A 20878-nucleotide genomic window follows, 5' to 3' on the forward strand; every position below is an offset into this window, starting at 1 on the left:
TATCAAATATATAATATTCTTATCAATAATAATATTATTTAGAACTCTACTCTGACATATGTGCATATATTTATGGCGCGCGTGAAAGAAATCGAATTTCGTTTTAAAATCGATTTAGAAATCGATATGTAATCGAATATACGGCACTTGATGCTAAATAATTTATATTTTTACGTATGTATGTAATAAAATAAGCAGAACTTTTTTTGCAAGTCATAAGAATCTGACATAAAATATTAAATAATAAAATGGCGAATTGTGTCAATTCCACGTTGAATAATCTATTGACATCTTACAAGAAGTGGATTGTAGCTAATCCACACTTGCTGTCAGATATTGAGGCTACTGTCAGATGTTTATCTTATTTCAGTTTTGGTTAGAAAAGAGAAGAGTTTTCAACTATGTTATATTACTATTTTTTTCTGCCAGGTATATTCGACGCTAAACTTATTGTTTCTTTTTGTTTATAGGACAGTTGCGCAATTCGAGTTTGGCTGTAGAATTAATTTACTCTATGCCAAATTTAATTGTGCTGTGCAATGATTTACTTATGTATAGTAGCAAATGTAAAGATCTGAAGATACCTCATTTTGAATCGAAAATTAAGATTTGGTTGACTGTGGTGGAATATATTGAAACATTGCTTGAGGTGTCAGCTGAAAAGTTGTGGGGTGCAAAGGGAAAGTGGTTGATAATCATAACTATACAATTGTTCAAGTAAGTGTTTTGCATTCCTTTTTTTGTAAACACAAACCTTAATATATTGCATTTCATTTTATATATAATTATATATTTATTTTGTATAGGACCATATTGCGACTGTTATCAATTCATGTGTATAAGGAACGCATAACAAAGAGTCCTGCAACACCACCGCTTAACAGAGAAAAATTCAACAAAGTGGTTGACAGTATACAGTCAAAGGAAGGATTTACGCTGAAAAGATCAGGCACTGTTGTTAGAAGTATAAAACATTCAGTTCCTATAGAAATACGAACATGGAAAGCTTTGCCTTCTAACACAGATAAAAATAAAAACTTAACTGAGAATCAGGAATCTGAGAAAATATTTAAATTAGCTGAGGTTGGTTAAAATTTAGTATTATAATATCTTATATGTGTAATAGACTATTAATGGTAGATGTTCTAATAATGAGAAATTAAACTGCTATATTTTAATTTATATTGAAATTTATTAAAATTAAAAAAAAATGAGTATGAAAAATTAGTATGAGTTTTTTTTCAACAAAAAGAAATATAGATGTAAAAGAATTAAGTTATTGTCCTATTGTGAAAACTTATATAAGTTCTTTATTATTATTATTATCATATACTTTATTATTATTAGTTTTATTTTATTCTTTTGCAATTTTATTATTTTTTAATTTCATGTATTATTTCTGCTATATTTTTGAAATTTACTCTATCCTTTTTATAATCATACAATAATATTAATAAGACATGCTGTAACAAAATACATCTTCTAGACTCTTTATGTGACGAAACCGTTGCTTCATCTTGGCTGTATGTATATTAATAACAAAACACAATGGCCACCATGGATGCTATCATTTATTATTGATGTAGTCAGGTAATTATAACATATTGAACATACATAATTGATAAATTGTGATTTTTTTCTATTTAATTGAGTTATTATATTGTTTGTATACAGTTTGAATATTTTTACTCGCTGTGCTCCAAAGGCATTATTCAGTAAAGAAGAAGAAGAAGAACTCGTGCGACGAAAGTTAAGTTTGTTACTGTACATTTTAAGATCGCCGTTTTACGACAAGTACAGTCGCGTTAAGATAAATGCATTGCTTAACGCATTATCTACCTCTATACCATTCGCCAACTTATTGACAAACGCTGTTAAAAAGAATCTGCCATACATGCAGAGTATGTATTTTTATATGTGGTCGCGTTAACTCATGTGAGTGCTAATTATAAGTAAGTTAAAAAATACATGTGTAAGTAGAACTCGCCGCACAAATATAAAAATTGTATTATAATCTAAGCATTCCGTAATTCGTGAATAATCGAACAATTACATGAATATTTTTATATTTCTTTGTTGTTTCACTATGAATTTTAAAGGATTTTGAAAGATTTGTAATCACATTTGATATATTTTTTATTTTACTAATTTAGAAATAAATTGTAATTATGAAGGGCATTTTTATAAAGTAGTCTCATAATATTTTCTCTTTAAACAGTATTAATTAATTTAATTTATTACCAGCTGTTGATGCACAAGTGTGAAGCAAAAAAATGCGAAGACGGACATATTTCAAATATTTTAATAGATTTCTTGTTCATTACAATCTGTTTTTTGACTTAGATAATTTTATTATATTCTGTCGATAATTGGTGAAACTATATATTATATTTATTTTTACATTTCTCAGTTTTGCATCAAGTTGACAAAAAAATTTTTAGACTTTTCAAAAACTTTAAAAGAATTTTCAGTTCTTGAATACATTTGAAAGTTAAAAATACTGCACATAGAATATGCAGAGGATATTGCTTTTGTAAAAATATTTCTGCTGTAATATTTATCATTCATGCAACAATTCTTTTGTCACTATACATGTCAAGTGCAAGACCCGAAGATAATTTGTCAGTGATTATGAAATATTGTTTCCTGCAACAATGTGTTTTTTTAAACACATAACGTTGAATGAAGTCAGCGATGCATGATTCACGATCTGCTCGCACGGATGATTATTGACCTTCGACGCTTATTTGCCAATGAAACGGGGATGACCTTGTCTCTCTGCACCTTGCCTCTGGACGCACGACTGTTCCGAACTGTTGGGAATACCACCGAGCATTATTACGCTGGTTACGCTGTGCTACACTTGCTATTATTATATACATACTAATATAATTATAATCGGAAACAATTTACTTCTCTTTTTTATTACGTTGTGCTAGATATTTTACACGTGATAACTCGGAGGGGGACTACATGTCGCATCAGATATCTTTACCCAGAAACATTTTTAATTCGTCGCGAAAGGTCATTCATTATATCATATTTATGTATACGTATATATAAGTCCATGAGTTACGGTCTCCGTGTTTTATTTGTTGTGTCACTTATAGACTGTACAATTGATTCTCAGTAATTTCGAAGTCTTTGAAATGAATAGCATCTTGCCTTTTTTATTCTTGTGTCAATTGTTGCAGCAAATATGTGCACAGATGAATTTTGAGACTGCTCCTAGGGCGACAAGTATGTAGTCTATTATACTATTATTATAAGACAATGCATAATATATTATTAACAAGAGATACATGATATCAAAAAAGTAGTAACGAAATAATGCAAATGACAAATTATATAATTATTAAATGTAATCTGATAAGTATTGTTGATGATATTTGAGAGAGAGTATTTGAATTTATAATCATCTAATTATATCATCCAGTACAAAAAATTTCTAAACATTAAAAAATTTATTTTAATTTAGTACATTTCACTTAGTTTAATTTATGTTATGAGTTAATCTAATAATGTTGTCTGACATATATTTTATTTTCTTTTACAGCTGCTATTGTGAATAATGGACCATGTCTGTGCTATTCTGGAACCACTTGTCCTTCGGGTAGTGGTTTTGACATCAGAATCGTGAATACGGTAATATGTGATATTTGTTTATTAATAAAAAAATAAAAAATTAATACTATTACGAAATATTTATATATCTAGCAAAAAAATTATAATTATCAAGTCTATGTAAAAATTCTATAAAAATGTGATAATTATATATATTATTTAATATTTCTTATATTAATCATTTTATGGTATAATTTTTTATACTAATCATTTTATAATATAAAACTTTATTTTTAGGGAACAACTTGTCCCTCTGGACAAGTGTACTGTTGCACAACATCTGGAAACAGTGCTTCTTGCGGTATTCGAAAAGTACCATCTGTTCCACATCCCCCAGGACAAGCTGCTCCTGGTGCATATCCCTGGCAAGTGGCCATTACAACTAAAAACACTAACGATTATCTCGGAGGTGGAGTACTTATCGATCCAATGTATGTCCTTACCGCCGCTCATAAAGTAGCGGGTTACGGGTAAGTAATAATAATATAAGTAATATAAATATATAGATTTTTGAAGATTTTAAAGAGAGATTAATTTCCTGTATTATCAACACAATGTACAATGTATTAATTTTATCGTATTTTTTGTCATAATATATACTTATTAAACATGTAACAGAAACGATGAAATCAAAGCGAAGTTGGGCGTGTGGGATGCTAAATCTCCTACTTCTGTAGATATTTCTATTTCAAAAGTTACTCTGCATCCAAACTACACTTCGGGAAACCTTCATAACGATATAGCAGTACTTAAACTAAGCTCGGCTGCTCCAATTGCAACTAATCCTAATATTAATACAGCGTGTTTGCCATATGTACCAGCAGCTGTGGGAACACAGTACGTATTACAATTAATATTTTCGCAATATTTAATGTTTTACATATAATTTTCTCTAGATGAATCTTCTTTAATTTATCAACAAATACGTAATGTGAACTTTTGCATGCTTTTGTACTTCAATTATCATAATTATATTCATAATTTATATCTCTAGCATTTTGCTAAGAGTATCAGAAAATGTATTCTAATTTTGCAATATAATTTTTTCATAAATAATATGATAACGCGATTAATATTACAATATTAATATTTTAAAGATGTTGGGTAACGGGTTGGGGAAAGAACGCTTTTGGACCCAGCGGAACGTTCCAAAATATTCTGAAAGAGGTAGACGTAGTTCTGCGGAATCAGACGGATTGTCAAACCCGTCTTCGTAAGACGAGACTTGGTGACTGGTTCGTTCTGGACAACAGTGCTATGTGTGCCGGAGGAGAAGCGGGCAAAGATGCATGCACTGTAAGAGAATTGTTATACACACATTACCTCTTGTTTATATTAATGTAGTATTTGTTCAGTAATCAATCTAGAGCAGTATCATTAAATCATAATTATAAATCCTTTCTTTTAAAGGGCGATGGAGGTTCACCACTAGTGTGTTCGATGAGTAACGGGTCTTTTCAAGTTATTGGGCTGGTAATATGGGGTATAGGCTGCGCAGATGGAGGAGTACCCGGTGTGTACACTAGTGTGCCTTTCTTTCTTCCTTGGATCACGCAACAAATGACGTAGATCATGTGGAAACTCATATATTTGTAAGATATATATATATTTTTTTTTCCACATAATTATTGTCAGAGAACTGAACACAGACACATTAATATAGATAATAGATTTTCTACATTATAAAAATGTATTAATTAATATTGAATTGTGAATGATGTATATTATTAAAAAATTGTAATGGTTAAATTGTAACAATGTGGTTAAATTAAGAACAGTATATCTTGAATCGACATTTTACTGAACATTGAAAATAACAAATTAGTGCGAATTATTAATTTATATTTTCGTATTAACTTGTATATTAAAGAAATAAAAGTTTTATAAAGACAAGTACCTATTAAATGTCACAGTACACAGTGTAGTCATTTATTCTATCAAAATAACCGTTAGTAGATATAAAAAAAAGTAAAAGAAAGTCGACATTGATTGACATTATAAATTGAAATAACTTTTATTCTAGTTTCTAGTCTCAAGGAAAACTACAAACAAAAGAATTATCAATAAAAAACTGCTTTATGTTTAATTTTCTGTTTTTTATAATACTATTGTTATAAACTTTTATATATGAAAAAGTGTTAAAACCAAGAAAATTAGTATAATATACTTTTTCCCTTATAAATTTAAAAATTGTAAATAAAATATTACATGTGAGATTACATATATACATAAGCAATTAATCATTACATTCAGTTTTTAGTTTCCTTGTAATTATTCAAATTGACAATACATAAAAAATATACAGACTTAATATTTAAGAATTACATGGAAAAAATACACAGTATAATGAAGAGATTTGGTACTCTCACTTATAAATTTGTATACTATTTTATAAAACTGTATGTTATAATATTAACACAATAAAAATTATATATATATATATATGTATGTATGTTTATATATATATATATATATATATATATATATATATATATATATAAATAAAGAGTTTCGCAAAGTTTTTATAAGTATAAATCAATGTACAACTTATATGTGAGTGTATATAAGTGAGATTTAAACAATACTTAATAGATTACAAGTCCTATATTTTTTGTGATAAATTATGCATTGAACATTCGAAGCGCCTTGTAATTCTGGGATTTTTCAAGAAATCTAGAATAACTTCGACATCTTATTTATATCAGAGTTATGTAACGCATATAATATATTTGGTATTAATATGCCTTTGGCATTTAATTATCAAATATCTTATTTATTTATAAGTAAATTGATGGCAAAGATTAGAAGCTAAAAGAGATTGTTCGCTATATTAAAAAATTTGAGAGAAATTTTGAAATAAAATTTATTATAAGCTATAACTAATGCGATTGCAAAACGTTCATTCAACCTCTGCCATCAATTGCTGATACTAATGAATTCTATATAGATATACTCATTTATTGTATTTGTACAATAAATCGTGACGCGCCGCATATTTTTCTATGGAGGTAGATATTTGATAATGCAAAGGGACCTTAGACAACTGGTGCATTAACGTGAGGATGGGGAACTTGGACGGAGTGGAACGAAGTGGGATGCGAGACGGGCAGTGATAGCAAATGTCCGCGTTCCATTTCATTCACTTCTTGTTGCTCTGTTCCTCCTATAGAGCCTGTTGAACGTGCCAGGCTATTACGTTGTCTGCACATATATGGTGTCTCTCCAGGTGAAGGAGTTTCACGACCCTGTATTGTATAAGTTAACGTTTATAAAAAACTATTTTACACATCTTACCTGTAAAGCTAGAGCAAAATATGAAAAAAATTGTATGATATAGATGATATTTACCTCCTAACATCTCAATAAATACAATGCATATCACTTTTTCATCTCATTTCGAATAAATATAAAAATAGAATTTATTATAGAATTTATTGACAATATACTAATTTTACCAATCAGCTACAATCTGATTTTGAATTTCGAAATTAGATAAATTTAGCAATTTGAATGTAGACATAAAAAAACAAAGATACTTAGTAATTCTTGTGAAATAAAATTTCATTAAAAAATTGTTTGTATATAATGAAAGATAACTGTACTTTCAAATGGATGAAATATAGAATTTATATCAGATGTAGTAGATGAACTGCTGTCGCGATCTATAGTCGTATTTGATTCTGATTTTATTCCTTCTAAGCATCGTCCGAGGTACTTTGATTTAGAACACGTAGATCGAGGATTTGTATCTTTCTCCACATTATACTAGAGCATCGAGCGAAATAAACGTGATGAGCAATGTACGATAATAAAATCATGAATGAAACATGGTACTTACTTGTTTGGAAGGACCACAGCACGTCGCATGATTGCACGGCTTATCAGTCTTTGGACAATCCAACACGCAATCTTCCGTGGGAGTCTCTTTAATTTCGCTATTAGAATGATACTAGAATAATAGAAAAGATTATAAAGTAGTTAGAGTAATATATGTAAAACTAAAGAGTCATTTGTGAGTCGCGTGTACAATAGTGTTAGTTTGGTGACTGTAGACTTCGTGCATCATTGACGCTAGACAAAAGATTCTGTTTTAATATCACCATACGTGTGATTCATGAACAGAACTTTCTAATCGAAATTCACAATTATCCAAATCTTAAATCTTTGTATTTGCTTGTAATAAAAAGTTGCATGCATTTTTATTATTCTCTCAGTTTCTTTTTTGCTGCAATGTTTTTACAAATTTTGTAACATTTTTACTTACATCAATAAATTCTGGTTGAATAGTCGTAGAGTGTATACCCTCGTTATGGAAAAATTCCTTAACTTGTTCGGCGATTTTCATATATTCCGAAAGATTTCTACATCTTATGTGCGCACTAGCTATAATACGATCACCAGCTAATTGCCATACATGGAATTCGTGTACAGCTAATACTCCGTCTACATTTTCTAGTAGACGTTGTTGTATAGCATCGACCTGCATTAAATAAATTTTGATAAATTATATATATATAATAATTTTGATAAATTATATATAAATCTCAAATCTTACTAAACTATACCGAAAATCAACAAAGTATTACCTGAATGTGTGTTGGCACAGTCTGTAGTAGAATTAAAGCTGATTCTTGGAGTAACGGCCACACTGAACGCAGAATAAGAATGACTAATAAGAGCGACAGTGCAGGATCAATGTAAAATCTATGAAAGTAAAAGAATATTTAGAAATTAATATGAATTTTACTATTAAAGTATTAAACTCGTACATAAAATACACAAAGCATATAATCACCGATATTTCCACTTTGTAAGCCACACAATGAGGGCAGATACAATGACAATAACAGACCCTAATGCATCTGAAAGTACATGAAGAAATACTCCTCGCATGTTCATCTGACTCGCATCGTGAGTATGACCATGCGCTCGTTTTACTTGGGGTGTCGAAGGTCTATAAGTTTCGTCATTTTCATTGTCGTCTGTACCTACTAAAGTACTCAGTCTGTTATGACTTCGAGATATACCATGTGAATGACCATGAGCACTTCCGTGTTCTACAATTATATTGTAAATATTTGTACATTATATCGGTAAAGCAGATTAATTTCTTATCTATTATATATAAAATGTGCATGATATAAATTTAATCAAGATTAATTAATTAAAAACGAACAGAAAAAAAGTTGTAGCTAATCCTTATTTTCTTTGTTACAGATATAAAATATTGAATGTATTAGTTATAAGATTAATCAATATTTTGTTTGATAAAATAAAATATTTTCTTTTTAATATTATCAGTATGTGCTTATTCAAATAGCTAAATGTTTTCCGAGTACTCAATTGTGATTTAGTAATACATTAATAAAGCTAATGAAATTGATTTATTAGATGTTATTGAGCAGTGATTTTTTAACATTTATATAACTCGAATTTATAACTGCAATCTTTTGAAGTATAAACTCAATAATACATTTCATAACAGAACTTTATAGAAATTTTATTTTTGTCGTATCTAGAGAAATTTCACTTTACATATTTTGCTGCTTTAATACTTTCGTCCATCTCTGAATATAGATATTGGATAATCAAATTTTTATCTTGAGATAAAATCTCTTGAGCATTGATAATAAGATAACATCAAAATGAAAATATTGGACAAAGAATTTTATACAAACAGCAACTTGCAAAAATATCGTTAACCACGAGCATCATTAAGATATTAAGATATTAGATATGAAGAATAGTACTTAAGATAAAACACTAAATATTTCAAATAATATTAATCTAACAGCAGAAAAGTAATAGCAATTTCTATAGAAAATTAATATCAATATGTGAATATTTTTTTCTTCTCTAAAGATCTTTTTATATTATGTTGACTGAACATCTTTCAAGTAAAAACATATATCTCTGCATCAATTTAAATGTTACATTTATATAGATTTTAAGTTCTTTTAAGCTTTATTAAAAACAAATAAAGCTCATTGTGTGATATATAAGCAGGTATACTCACCATGGAATAAACATAAACCTATCACATTCACCAGCAAACCAAGTGCTCCAACTGCCACAAGTAGTTTGGCTTCGTGTATTTCTTCTACCTCAATGAATCTCTTACATGCCTCCACAGTAATACTAAAACATAAAGCGACCAAGAACACAGCATTTACTAAGGCTCCTAATACCTCTGCTCTGGCCCAACCAAAGGTATTCTTGGACCATTTTTTCGGCGACATCTGCAATATAAAAGAGCTTATAAACTATCGAGACACAATATCGTTACATAATAAAGATTTAATGACTGGATTTTTCAATATAACTAAAGGCAATTTCAGAGCTTACCTTTACCGAAAGAAATGCCACTACCAAAGCGGCTACATCTGATAGCATGTGAAAACTGTCCGCTATTAAAGCCATTGAATTGGTTACATAACCAACTACAATTTCCACTAAAAAAAATAAAGCTGTCAGCCATAACATTGTCAAAAGACGACATTTTTTTCCTGTATAGCGACCCATTGTGTAAACCTGAAAAGATATAAATGTGTGTATATATATATATATATATATATATATATATATAATGTACCTCACTTTATAATAATTTGTGGAATTGTAAAAAATTTGTGAAGAAGAATATATGGTTGAATAACTTTGTCATTACTAAAATAATAATGTACTGCTATAGGAAATATATTTTTTTTTACAAAACAGTTAATCTAGTCAACTAATCCAATTGAAAAGATAACATCGATTATAAAAGCGTTGTTTTCTCAGAAAAAAAGCTAGTTTCAATATATTGAAAATTTCTAGAATTATATCAAAGCATAAAAAATCTAACGAATTCTGATACACTATCATGTTCTTTGTTTACGCGAATTTCAGACGCGATCCTCCTCTGTAACGTGAGAAATAATAATGCACCGAATAAGATATTAACAATTATATTATATACGGAATAGAAGCGATTCTCACTTACTTAACGAGGATCGAGGATGACGAGGTCGCGCGTTACGTGTGCTTCAAGTCATCGCACGTTACAGCAATTTCCTTATATCCATTCCCCATAAATCCAATAACAAGAAAGAGAGAAAAAGAGGGACGAATATGAATCACGGCAGGGTAACAAGAAAGCGTTATGTGAATCATCGTGCGGAAAAGATCATACACCACGAAAAAGCTCCGGGCACCGACGAGATTGCGATAAACGACTGCCGGCCCTGACGAGGAACAATTAGACATTACGGGGGGATAAGGTGGAACATGGACATTATCGACCGTTTTTTCGGGCATTAACATAATATTTAAACTTGAATTTAGTCATGTGTCAAGTGTCAAATATGTATACGTGTAATGCAGTAATATTTTACGATCATGCCGATTTTGTGTCGATATAAATCATACGTCTCTTTTTTTTCTATAACATGTCATATTATATATAATACATATATTTTATTTCTATTTTATCGTTTATATGTATATATATATATATATATTTGTATATAAAATGTATCGAGTATTTTTATTTTCTCCGTGCGTATAACGTGGAGAAAACGATATAATGTACGATCACAGTGCTCTTGAATTATCTCCGAATTCAATTAATAATCACGAGAATTGATTCAGGGTCGACGGTCTTTAATAATATCTCATCAGTGCTCTTCGGAGTGATGTATATATTATATATCGAAGCAAAATTATCGCGTTAAAGGGAAAAAAAAGGGCGCGTTCTCCTTGCACTCTTACCTGCCGGAGCGAAATTCGTCGCGTCCGTTCACCGCGTTCGTCCGTCACGATCGTGTATCAAGTCGCACTAATTAAATACGGCATGTAGAGAACGTTTCTGGACATGTTCCGTTGTGCGATCATGCGTACGCGTAAAACGCATCGCTAGCAGGCAGGTACGAGCAAGGCACACAACAACGATAATCTACGGCGCTTCCTATACTGATCTTCCTTTCCTCTTTCCTTGTCCCATCTCGCGTATCATGATTAATGAAACTTCGATAGATGTTGGACGTTGCAAAACACCGATAGGATTCCAGCCTCGACCAATAGCATCGCGATATATAATCTAAATCGTTCGCCGATATATCTAGACGAATTTGATATAATGTATACGAAATTGAGATATCATATATATAAATGTGATATAAATACATTCTATTGCTACGTTTTTTCGTAGTAGATATTGATTTATTTGATAATTTATAGATAATAAAAAATTGATGTAAGGTGGGCGGTCTTTAATAATATTTTGTCGATGCTTAATCTAATAATTTTGACAGTGCATTTTGGAACGCATAGCCATTGTTTATCGCTCAATCGCGGGATATTTGAACAATCTGAATTTGACAGGTTCTTGGATCGTTCCAATATTTTGACTGTCAATACTGAAAATTTATAATTTAACGTTACTATATAGATTTTCAGTGGCAGTAAATATCGGAACGCAGCCTCGATAAGAATTTTCGCATCATAAACTTTCTTCGCTTTAATTTTTAATTTACAATTTGGGATCGATCGTGCAATTATTATAGTAAACTCTTTTGTGTTACATTTTTTAAATGTCATGTATGCTAATATTTTCCAATCTCAATTGTTTTAAATTCTATAGAATCTAATTTGAAACAGCATTTGTTATGCAAACTGTGACACAATAGCACGATTTTTAAAGAGATCTCATTTATTTTAAGTATTTTGCATTTTATATTGAGATGCAAATTTCACTTCACACCCACACACGCACACATGAATACATGATAGATATTTTAAAAATTTACTCATATGAAGTATAAAATAGTGTTTTCGTGTATAATGTGAAGTTTTTATATAACTTAAATTTGATATTACCCACTTTCCCTGATTTAATGATTTTTTATTATGCTATGCATTTCGTGACGTGAAAGTAAGTGTAAAATACGTAATATGTAATAGCGAGTTGTATCTTTATTATTTCAAATATTTGTAGCACAGGCACAATACGTTCAACTTGATGTTTCCGGATAAATCCGGAGTTGATCAATCGGTCTAAATGTCGGACATATGTGTAATAACCACGTGTCCTCGCAATGACGCGAAATGTCCATTTTCGAACGCAAAAGATGTATATGTCAAAACATAATTCTCTTTTTTTTGTATCTTTTTCGTTACACAATTCCGCAGCGGCTTTGATATATATTCGCGATTCCTTGTAAAAAAAAATTATAAAATAAAATGTACAATTAAACTGGAAGAAAAATGCAAGTAGAAAATTGATACACTTAGAGGCAACATAAGTACATATTATAATCATACAAGAATTTTCGTGTTATAAATTTTTTTAAGAACTAAACGGAACCTCTCTTGTATGGTAAATGCTTAACTCGACAGTGGTAAAAGATGCCAAAATTTGTTTATTATTGGTGACTATAATAAACATATTTATATTAAGACAATATTAATAAATGCATCAAGTGTGAGATCATTTATATAGGATCTCAATATTATATTTAAAAATTAGATGCAATATAAAACGCGTGTGAATATATAAAAAGCAAAAATATATATATACAAAATGCGAACATAATATTCATGACTCAAAATAATATTTTTTGTTTATTTTAAAAACCAATCTGAGTTTTCATATTTTGCATTTAAAATATGATTATTCTTGAAGTATTACGTAATTTGCAGATTTTGTTATACATAATAAATTATTTTAATAATTTAGAATATATTTAATTTAAAAAATATTTAAAAATATCTTTGAAAAGCTTGCATATAGAATCGAACAATTTTTACATACAATAAAATCGCTATACATGCATCTTTAATTTTTCCTCTATTCTCTTTATACTTATTCAAATCAATGTAAACCAACTCGCGAATTTACACGCATCAATATATATATAATAAAACGTTTAAAAATGTTTTTTAGAAACAAGAGCCAAAATTATCATCTATAGGATAGAATAAGATTGTTACAAATTTCGTATTTGAGTAAAAAATTTTAGCACCATATTTAAAAAAAATACAATCCACGATTTACGGGAATTCCGTAAACAGAGAAAGACTACAAGATACTTATTCATATTACATCGCAGTCTACTTAATATACCCTATAAATGCTCGTTTTTCAGTGACAGAATAAAAAAAAACGCAGTCTTAACATCTAAACAACTTAACTTTGTATTACGTATATCTTGTAAAGTGTTATAGATGATATTCTGAATGATAATTTAATAACATAGCCAAAATAATAAGTTATATTGACTACAATTTGTTTAATTAGGAAAAATGTGTTTTCAATACAATAATTAAAAGAAAAGGAAAAAGATAAAAATTGTCATTACGATTAATAAAAGGGAAGTTATTTTTATGTTTTGTATCACGCGCACACACTAAAAGTATTGTAACATTTTTAAATTAAAATGTTTTTTTCGTTGTGTGTGTGTGTGTGTATGTGTGTGTGCATATATATATATATATATATATATATATATATATATGCACATAAGATGTCATTTATTATATAGTTTACTAATATTCTTTTTCCATAATATATAAAAGTAAATTTTTAAGCATATTTTATAAATACAATATAATTTTTTAAAGACTATTTGAGTTCAGAAAGTAACTTATTGTTATCTGAAATGCAACTCGCGAGTTATTTCGAATCTAGCCCTGTAATACCACTAGCCCTGTAATACCACTGCCGAGTTAAGGATGAACAGAGTCCAGAGTGTACCATACGTCTGAATTTATTACAAAGTCACATTTATTATTTCGATTCAGCTATCCCAGCATCATCGATATATATATATATATATGTATATATATTATATATATATATATAATGCTATATACATATGTATATATATAACATATATGAATTTGATAATTCTATATACAATCTACCGAAATAAACGCAATAATATCGGTAGTAATGTGTAATATAGCGTCTCTCAAATCTTTTCGAAATTTTCCTCTTCTCTTTTACTTTCACCTCGTTGATATATATTTATATATATATATATATATTTTTTTTTTAATAAGTGTGCTGAAAAATCGGTATAAATGTAACCTACGAAAAGGAGTAATATTACCGCGCAATAATCGTCAATTGTAGCTTAGACAAAATTTGGAAGAACTGTAACGCCGTTTTTTTCCCTTACATTTTCCTATTTCTACTATTGCCAACGCTACTTTATATCCGGTATAATTTTTAGAAAATTGAACGGATACTCGTTAAATAATTACGCCACGAGTACGAGGTCGATTAAACACGTCAGTTTTACAATTCGAGCACCATTTGGCTAATGTTGATAATAATTAGCAGCAAATTGAACAAATGAAATTTTGACAAGTCTAAAATCACTACCCCGTAACTCTCTCTCTTGATTCGCTATCATTATTTACGCTACGTTGCGACATTGTCGATAAACTTCGATTGATATTAAATACGATCTAACGCTAATCACTTATGTCTAAATCACTACCATCGGTACTATCGACGATGAGCGTTCAGTTAGTTTCTTTCGCTGCATCTCGCGATGTTGGCAACTACGGCACTTGACTAATACTGACTCGCTGTCTCTTCCCTAAGCTCCCTATTTCTTATTCGCTATCATCACATCTAATAATTAATTTTTTAAATTGAACAACGATTCTCTATTTTATCTATCAATATTTTCAATTGTCTTAGCGACCAACATCGTATGCTCGAAATCAGCAGCAGTAAAGTTTGTTTTATATAGAGAGTGCTACAGGTCTTCCACAATTTTTCTAAGTAATTAATTACTTCGTAATAGTTTTGCTAACCAGCGACCGCCCACCCTATTTGGCTTGGGCTGGGGTTCCGGGGGACGTAGGGCGGCGGTATCATTTTTTTTCTTTTCTTTTTGATTGGTATCGATCTAAATCTAGTATTTGGACGAAGTGCGAGGATGGGTCGTGCGTGCTTTTGCTTTCTAAATCGAGCGTGCGCAAGTCCTTATAAGTCGTTTTTTTTTTAACTTTTAACCATAAGCTTTACTTTCTTGTTTCCTTGTGTGACCAGTTACGACTTGTCGTCGTTAATTAATAATTAATTTACTCGATACGTATATATTCTCGAGAAAAAAATAAAAAGGAGAAAAGAATATTGTTATTACGTATGAAAAGAACAAGGGGAAAAAATCATGGAGCAGCCCTGAGAGAGAGAGCGAATAACACGCTTGTAGAAGTAATGCATGTGCGCCTGTGTGTATGTGTGTTTGTATGTGTATCTGAACATATGGATCTCTCATACGAATGAACGTTTCACTCAGTGTGTGTAAATTGCGAATTTACTTATAATTTACTCCATTAACGTTTGCTTTAACCTCAAGTCTTAAGAGTCGTGTGACGCGAATCCGCGCACCCGTGCCTCGAGTTTGTATACAAGTGACAACCTTCTACGCTGAATATCGACACTTCTGCAACAGAATCAATGATATCGTCATGTGAGACAAATGTTATTTCGACAATAATAGTGTCTTGTATCGCAATCTAGCAAACATATATCTTACCGTCAGGTAATTCGTATAATTTCCTAGGAAGAGAAGCGAAATAGGGATGTCCTAACGCTTCCTCCGCTCCTATCCGTTGATCAGGATTCAGTTGTAGGAGCGACGACGCCATACTATCGCCCTCGGCGATGTCGTAGAGCCGGGGAAACGAGAGCCCCAGTTTTCGCGGTGGATAAAATAACAGTCTATGTGCCTTATACCCGGGCAAATGCGTGACACCTGGCCAAGTTTCCTCGGTGGGTGTGCCCAACACTTTAAATATCTTATCGAGTTGGTCGTACGTACAGCGTACACCTGGGAATGTCGGTTCGCCAGTTAACATTTCCACAAATATGCAACCTACTCCCCACATATCGAGCGAAGTAGAATACTCTGTGGAACCTAAAAGAACGTCGGGTGGCCTATACCATAAGGTCACGACCTCGTGCGAGTATGTATGCGATGGCACGGATTTGGCTCTCGCTAACCCAAAGTCTGCCAATTTAAGTTCTCCTATTTCGCTGATTAATAAATTCTGCGGCTTTACATCTCTATGCAAGACTCTCCTGGAAATGCGGTAACACAAATTAATCAACAGATCACTTATCACAGATGAGACATTGACATTACATACTATGTACTATGTATTTGTAATTACCTGCGATGACAGTACGCCAATCCTCTCAATAATTGAAAAAGAAACAATTTAACATTACGCGGGTCTAATCCTCCGTTACCGCTTCCGTACCTCTCCATGTATTGCGACAGATCGGTGTGAACATATTCGAATACGAAAGTGAGCGTCTCGCGAGTATGAATAATATCGTGTAGAGTCACGATATTGCTATGTTTCAACTCTTTGAGGAGACTTGCCTCGCGAATGGCAGTAAACGGAGCTCCTTCCTCCTCTTGCAGTCTAATTTCTTTAAGAGCCACCACCTGATTAGTGAGGTGACTGTAGCCTTTGAACACTGTGGCGTATGATCCCTCTCCCAACTGCTCCAGTTTTATATAAGCTTCGGATTTACCGAACGGCGAATCTCCCTGTCGAGTTAAAATAGGCGGGATTCATATGTATATTAATGTATAACATTTCATTAGAAAAAAATAAGCATATATACAAATAAGTATAGAATATATTACCCCAAAAGCGGAGAATCTTTTAGTTCTTCTAGGTGGATCCGGGCCGAGGAAAACCTCAGATTTGGGCCGCGGTGGACGTCGGGGCCGCAGAATTACCCTAGCTTCTTCCCGAATGTCTTCATCGAGAAGCTTAGAATCGCTAGAAACCGAAAGCTGCCGATGCACTCTCTCATGGTCGCCTACACCTGTCCATTCTATGACAGTCCAATTTCCGAAAACACATTCTTAAAATAATAGCAACAGAAGTATACAAAATTATATACAGATTTGTATATAAATTTATTTAAAAATCTAAATATATAAAATTATATTACACACATATATATTTATAAAGCTTTTTTAAATGAAATTTACCATAACGACGATCCTTATCCACAGGTATGTTGCCATTTGGCTCCAAGCGATCTAGGAACTCCTCAGAATAGCCATTGTATGGCAATTGGCCTCTGGTTGCTGCATCATCAGCCTCTTCTTTTGATATAGCTACAATAAAATAAATAATATTTGATATAATAATGATTGTTTTTAATAGGCACAGTTTAATTGTATCATGTTAATAAATTTTATTCAGCATTATAAAAAAATGTTCACATTTCAGTAAAACAATGCTAATCCTAATAATCAACAAGTTTATAAAAACATTGTTATTTAATCATAATCATAATTTGTAAAAATATTATTTGCTTGACATTAATTGCACATTTATTAATATTGTAAAAAAAATTGATGTAACTAAATTTTTACAAGAAAACACTATTTTCTATTTTTTTATCAATACAAAAACAATTATTTTGAAACACAAGATATATTACTTACAAAGTCGTCCAAAACTATGACTGAGACGCTTTTTTAATTTTTGTACTCTGCTGAGAGCACCGCCTTTTTTCTCCCGCATTGTTACAGGCCCTGCATACAAAAATTACAAATATTTAAACAAGTTTGAAATGTCAAATATCTAAATTGAGATAGTACACGACATCATAATAGAAGGCCAAGAACATCAGAGTAAATTCAGACATGATGATCATTACATGACATCATATGCTATGCTATGCTATGCTATATATATATATATATATATATATATATATATATATATATATATATACATATGTATATGTACATATATGTATGTGCATGTGTGCTCCTGTGGATCTTGATAATGATAATAATAGAGACATATATGTATATCACAATCTTCTCAAATGACACTGGGAGGAACATAATAACATAAGAAATTACATAATAAAAAGAACATATATATGTATATGATCATTATTCATTCCGCTTCAAATAAAAATCTGATATTAAATACAAGTGTTGAGAAAGAATTTTGTTAAATTTGTCAAACAATTTGTAGTAGCTAAAATAAAGGGTAATATGTGTGAGCCTAGGTAAATGATATAATTACTGTAATATGATATGAATATATAGAAAATTTATAGCTCTTATTATACAACTGTCAAAACATAATGACATCTAACGAGCAGTCATTTAAACACAGAATCTTATCTAAAAACATTTCAATTTATCCTCAACAGATCAATAGCAAATCATTCATAATACAAGAGAGATAATAAAAGGTGAAAGTATATGTTCTCTTAATTATGTATGAACATGAGAGTATACTTTTCAAATATCCCAGCAATTCGCTCTTGAACTAGATAACTACTATTTTTCTTGAGACAAGTCACATAACAAAGCAAACTCACGGAGCACTCGACAAATGCAATTAAAACTTTGTAACTGCCATATGTGTGTGACACAAGAACACGGCGGACAGTACGCATACACACATGAATACAACATAGTTATGCACATATAATGTATGTATATATACCGCAATTACAGCGGGTCAACGAACTAATAAATATTAGCAGTTTCACAAGGGTCGAATAAAATTATGGACAAATTGCTAAATCGGAGTTTTTCAAGTAACAAGTAACGTCAAGTAACAACGTCAAGTATCTCGTGTTACAAAAAAGATCGTGCGATTCGGAAAGCCAGACGGTCTCGCCATTAGGGATATGCCATCTCGATAATGATAAGCGCGTGTTTAATCCTGCGAACGAATGCGAGAATTCGAGCCGCCGGGTAAAGAAGCAGATGCAAGAACGCGCGGGAGATACATACTGCAACTATGTCTCTCTTTCTCTTCTGCCATCGATAAGCGATACTGTACACGCACACAAACTCTTCATATATCTCTCTCTCTCTGCTTCTCTTGTCTCTGTATGTCTCTGTTGCACTGCCGACCGTTGTCATCTTGTCCTTCTTCCATTTCCACGATCCCGGAACGGAACTCCCTTTACCTCTCTCTCGCTTATTCATACATACTCTCTCCCTCTCCCTCCCTCTCTCTCTCTCTCTCTTTTTCGCCTCGTTCACATGCGCGCACAAAAGCAGCCGAAAGCCGATAAGAAACGGCAAGCCGGAACATCGACGTTGAAGAGAGAAAGAAAGAAAGAAAGAAAGAAAGAAAGAAAGAGAGAGAGAGCGAAAGAAAAGGAAGCGCGCCAAAAGAAAAAAACATTACGACTTACCCTCTTTGCTCTTGGAGGCGGTCGAACCCTTGTCCTGACAGTACATGATTACTCATTCGCTCTCACGCACGGGACACATCACATATGGGCGGTGACGCACTCGGGTGCGTGCATATATGTATGTGTGCCTGCGTACACGGGCTACGCCGTCGTGTTTTTCTCGGCCGATGCTCCTGCTCGTTGCTCGGGAGGCGCGTGTCGTCGGCCACCTCTCACGTCGCCCGTTCCGTCTCGCGCTTCAACGAAGCACGCACGGTCCTCGACGCGTCGGCTCGCGCCATCAAGAGGACAAAAAACCGCCTCCGCACTCTCCCCGCGGACGACGACGACGACGACGACGACGACGGAGACGTCGACGATCGTCCTCGGGACGGTGCGGGTGTCACGACACCGTATCCAAGATTCACCACCGAGCCTTCCCGGTCCGCGAGCGTGGCAAGGTTCACGTCGATTCACTCACTCACTCACTCACTCACTCACTCACTGTCTTTCTCCTCCTTCTCTCTCTCTCTCTCTCTCTCTTTTTCTCTCGACCGAGATCACTACCGTCGGCCGATCCTCCGAACCCTCCCGCTACGCTGTCTCGCTTGACGGTGGGTGCTCGCGCACGCCACCACTATCTCTGACAAATCATCCGCGATCGGCCGACCATTCGACTCGAAGGCCTTATCTCGCTGTTGTCGCGGATACTGCCCGCACCACTACCGCGTATAAAAGTCGCGAACTAGCCGATTTTAACCGAGATGCATGTGACGGAATCTAGAGCGGTGACTGCGTTGTAGAAAATTGTCCCGAAAAAGTGAGAGGGGCTAGTTAGTTCGAAAATGGCGAACCTGATTGGTCGCGCCATATTGTTGTTATATTTTCGAAATAAATGCGGTGCAGTTTTATTAATATTTTACATGCGTGATAATATTGTATGTATATTAAAATATACAATACTTTTTAGAGCGTTTTCTTTAATATGAGAGAGAAAGAGAGAGAGAGAGAGAGAAAAAGAATATTTATTATATATATTTACTAGAATTTTCTTCCGTCACACACCTATATTTCCTC

General features: G+C 32.3%; 4 protein-coding genes across 10 annotated transcripts; 2 read left to right on the forward strand and 2 right to left on the reverse strand.

Moving 5' to 3' along the window:
• Nucleotides 1-63: 63 nt before the first annotated feature.
• Nucleotides 64-2178, forward strand: Pex16 (peroxisomal biogenesis factor 16). 2 transcript variants are annotated; one of them, XM_072898242.1, is made up of 5 exons: nt 64-174; nt 471-717; nt 807-1083; nt 1487-1590; nt 1675-2178. In XM_072898242.1, exons 2-5 carry the CDS (start codon nt 515-517, stop codon nt 1928-1930), a joined length of 840 nt encoding a protein of 279 aa, XP_072754343.1. In that variant the 5' UTR covers nt 64-174; nt 471-514; the 3' UTR covers nt 1931-2178. The 2 variants fall into 2 exon arrangements, with proteins under 2 accessions (XP_072754343.1, XP_072754342.1); XM_072898241.1 differs by lacking the exon at nt 64-174 and adding an exon at nt 181-375.
• A 253-nt stretch (nt 2179-2431) lies between these two features.
• On the forward strand, nt 2432-5440 carry LOC140668914 (inactive CLIP domain-containing serine protease A3). The gene is made up of 6 exons (XM_072898248.1): nt 2432-3240; nt 3557-3645; nt 3862-4094; nt 4243-4461; nt 4722-4920; nt 5035-5440. Exons 1-6 carry the CDS (start codon nt 3150-3152, stop codon nt 5191-5193), a joined length of 990 nt encoding a protein of 329 aa, XP_072754349.1. The 5' UTR covers nt 2432-3149; the 3' UTR covers nt 5194-5440.
• A 679-nt stretch (nt 5441-6119) lies between these two features.
• On the reverse strand, nt 6120-11578 carry Znt63c (solute carrier family 30 member 1). 4 transcript variants are annotated; one of them, XM_072898238.1, is made up of 9 exons: nt 11374-11578; nt 10607-10677; nt 9970-10155; nt 9641-9863; nt 8420-8681; nt 8211-8328; nt 7889-8104; nt 7463-7573; nt 6120-6869 (listed from the first exon to the last, which is right to left on the reverse strand). In XM_072898238.1, exons 3-9 carry the CDS (start codon nt 10144-10146, stop codon nt 6660-6662), a joined length of 1317 nt encoding a protein of 438 aa, XP_072754339.1. In that variant the 5' UTR covers nt 10147-10155; nt 10607-10677; nt 11374-11578; the 3' UTR covers nt 6120-6659. The 4 variants fall into 4 exon arrangements, with proteins under 4 accessions (XP_072754339.1, XP_072754340.1, XP_072754338.1 ...); XM_072898240.1 differs by lacking the exon at nt 11374-11578 and adding an exon at nt 7227-7389 and having other exon boundaries at nt 6728-6869; nt 10607-11063; XM_072898239.1 differs by lacking the exon at nt 10607-10677.
• A 980-nt stretch (nt 11579-12558) lies between these two features.
• On the reverse strand, nt 12559-20561 carry Eip63e (cyclin dependent kinase Eip63E). Of its 3 annotated transcripts, none has more exons than XM_072898233.1 (7): nt 19823-20561; nt 18096-18185; nt 17634-17762; nt 17280-17473; nt 16795-17180; nt 16158-16702; nt 12559-16064 (listed from the first exon to the last, which is right to left on the reverse strand). In XM_072898233.1, exons 1-7 carry the CDS (start codon nt 19866-19868, stop codon nt 15973-15975), a joined length of 1482 nt encoding a protein of 493 aa, XP_072754334.1. In that variant the 5' UTR covers nt 19869-20561; the 3' UTR covers nt 12559-15972. The 3 variants fall into 3 exon arrangements, with proteins under 3 accessions (XP_072754334.1, XP_072754336.1, XP_072754337.1); XM_072898235.1 differs by lacking the exon at nt 19823-20561 and adding an exon at nt 19413-19653; XM_072898236.1 differs by lacking the exon at nt 19823-20561 and adding an exon at nt 19120-19400.
• Between the last annotated feature and the right edge of the window lie 317 nt (nt 20562-20878).

This window comes from Anoplolepis gracilipes, chromosome 8, assembly GCF_047496725.1.
Source record: "Anoplolepis gracilipes chromosome 8, ASM4749672v1, whole genome shotgun sequence".
Lineage (NCBI taxonomy): Eukaryota > Metazoa > Arthropoda > Insecta > Hymenoptera > Formicidae > Anoplolepis > Anoplolepis gracilipes.

Excerpts from the sequence above, each read along its gene's own strand:
- Eip63e (XM_072898233.1), bottom strand. The coding sequence starts at position 19,868 with ATGTACTGTCAGGACAAGGGTTCGACCGCCTCCAAGAGCAAAGAGG. Across the intron at positions 18,186-19,822 it reads CGCCTCCAAGAGCAAAGAGG|GGCCTGTAACAATGCGGGAG; the intron begins GTAAGTCGTAAT and ends TTTTGTATGCAG. Across the intron at positions 17,474-17,633 it reads GGATAAGGATCGTCGTTATG|AATGGACAGGTGTAGGCGAC; the intron begins GTAAATTTCATT and ends GGACTGTCATAG.
- Pex16 (XM_072898241.1), top strand. The coding sequence starts at position 249 with ATGGCGAATTGTGTCAATTCCACGTTGAATAATCTATTGACATCTTAC. Across the intron at positions 376-470 it reads TTTATCTTATTTCAGTTTTG|GACAGTTGCGCAATTCGAGT; the intron begins GTTAGAAAAGAG and ends TTTTGTTTATAG. Across the intron at positions 718-806 it reads ATAACTATACAATTGTTCAA|GACCATATTGCGACTGTTAT; the intron begins GTAAGTGTTTTG and ends TATTTTGTATAG.
- Znt63c (XM_072898239.1), bottom strand. The coding sequence starts at position 10,146 with ATGGGTCGCTATACAGGAAAAAAATGTCGTCTTTTGACAATGTTATGG. Across the intron at positions 8,329-8,419 it reads CTTACAAAGTGGAAATATCG|ATTTTACATTGATCCTGCAC; the intron begins GTGATTATATGC and ends TTACTTTCATAG. Across the intron at positions 7,574-7,888 it reads TTCAACCAGAATTTATTGAT|TATCATTCTAATAGCGAAAT; the intron begins GTAAGTAAAAAT and ends CTATTATTCTAG.
- LOC140668914 (XM_072898248.1), top strand. The coding sequence starts at position 3,150 with ATGAATAGCATCTTGCCTTTTTTATTCTTGTGTCAATTGTTGCAGCAA. Across the intron at positions 4,095-4,242 it reads CATAAAGTAGCGGGTTACGG|AAACGATGAAATCAAAGCGA; the intron begins GTAAGTAATAAT and ends AACATGTAACAG. Across the intron at positions 4,921-5,034 it reads CGGGCAAAGATGCATGCACT|GGCGATGGAGGTTCACCACT; the intron begins GTAAGAGAATTG and ends TTTCTTTTAAAG.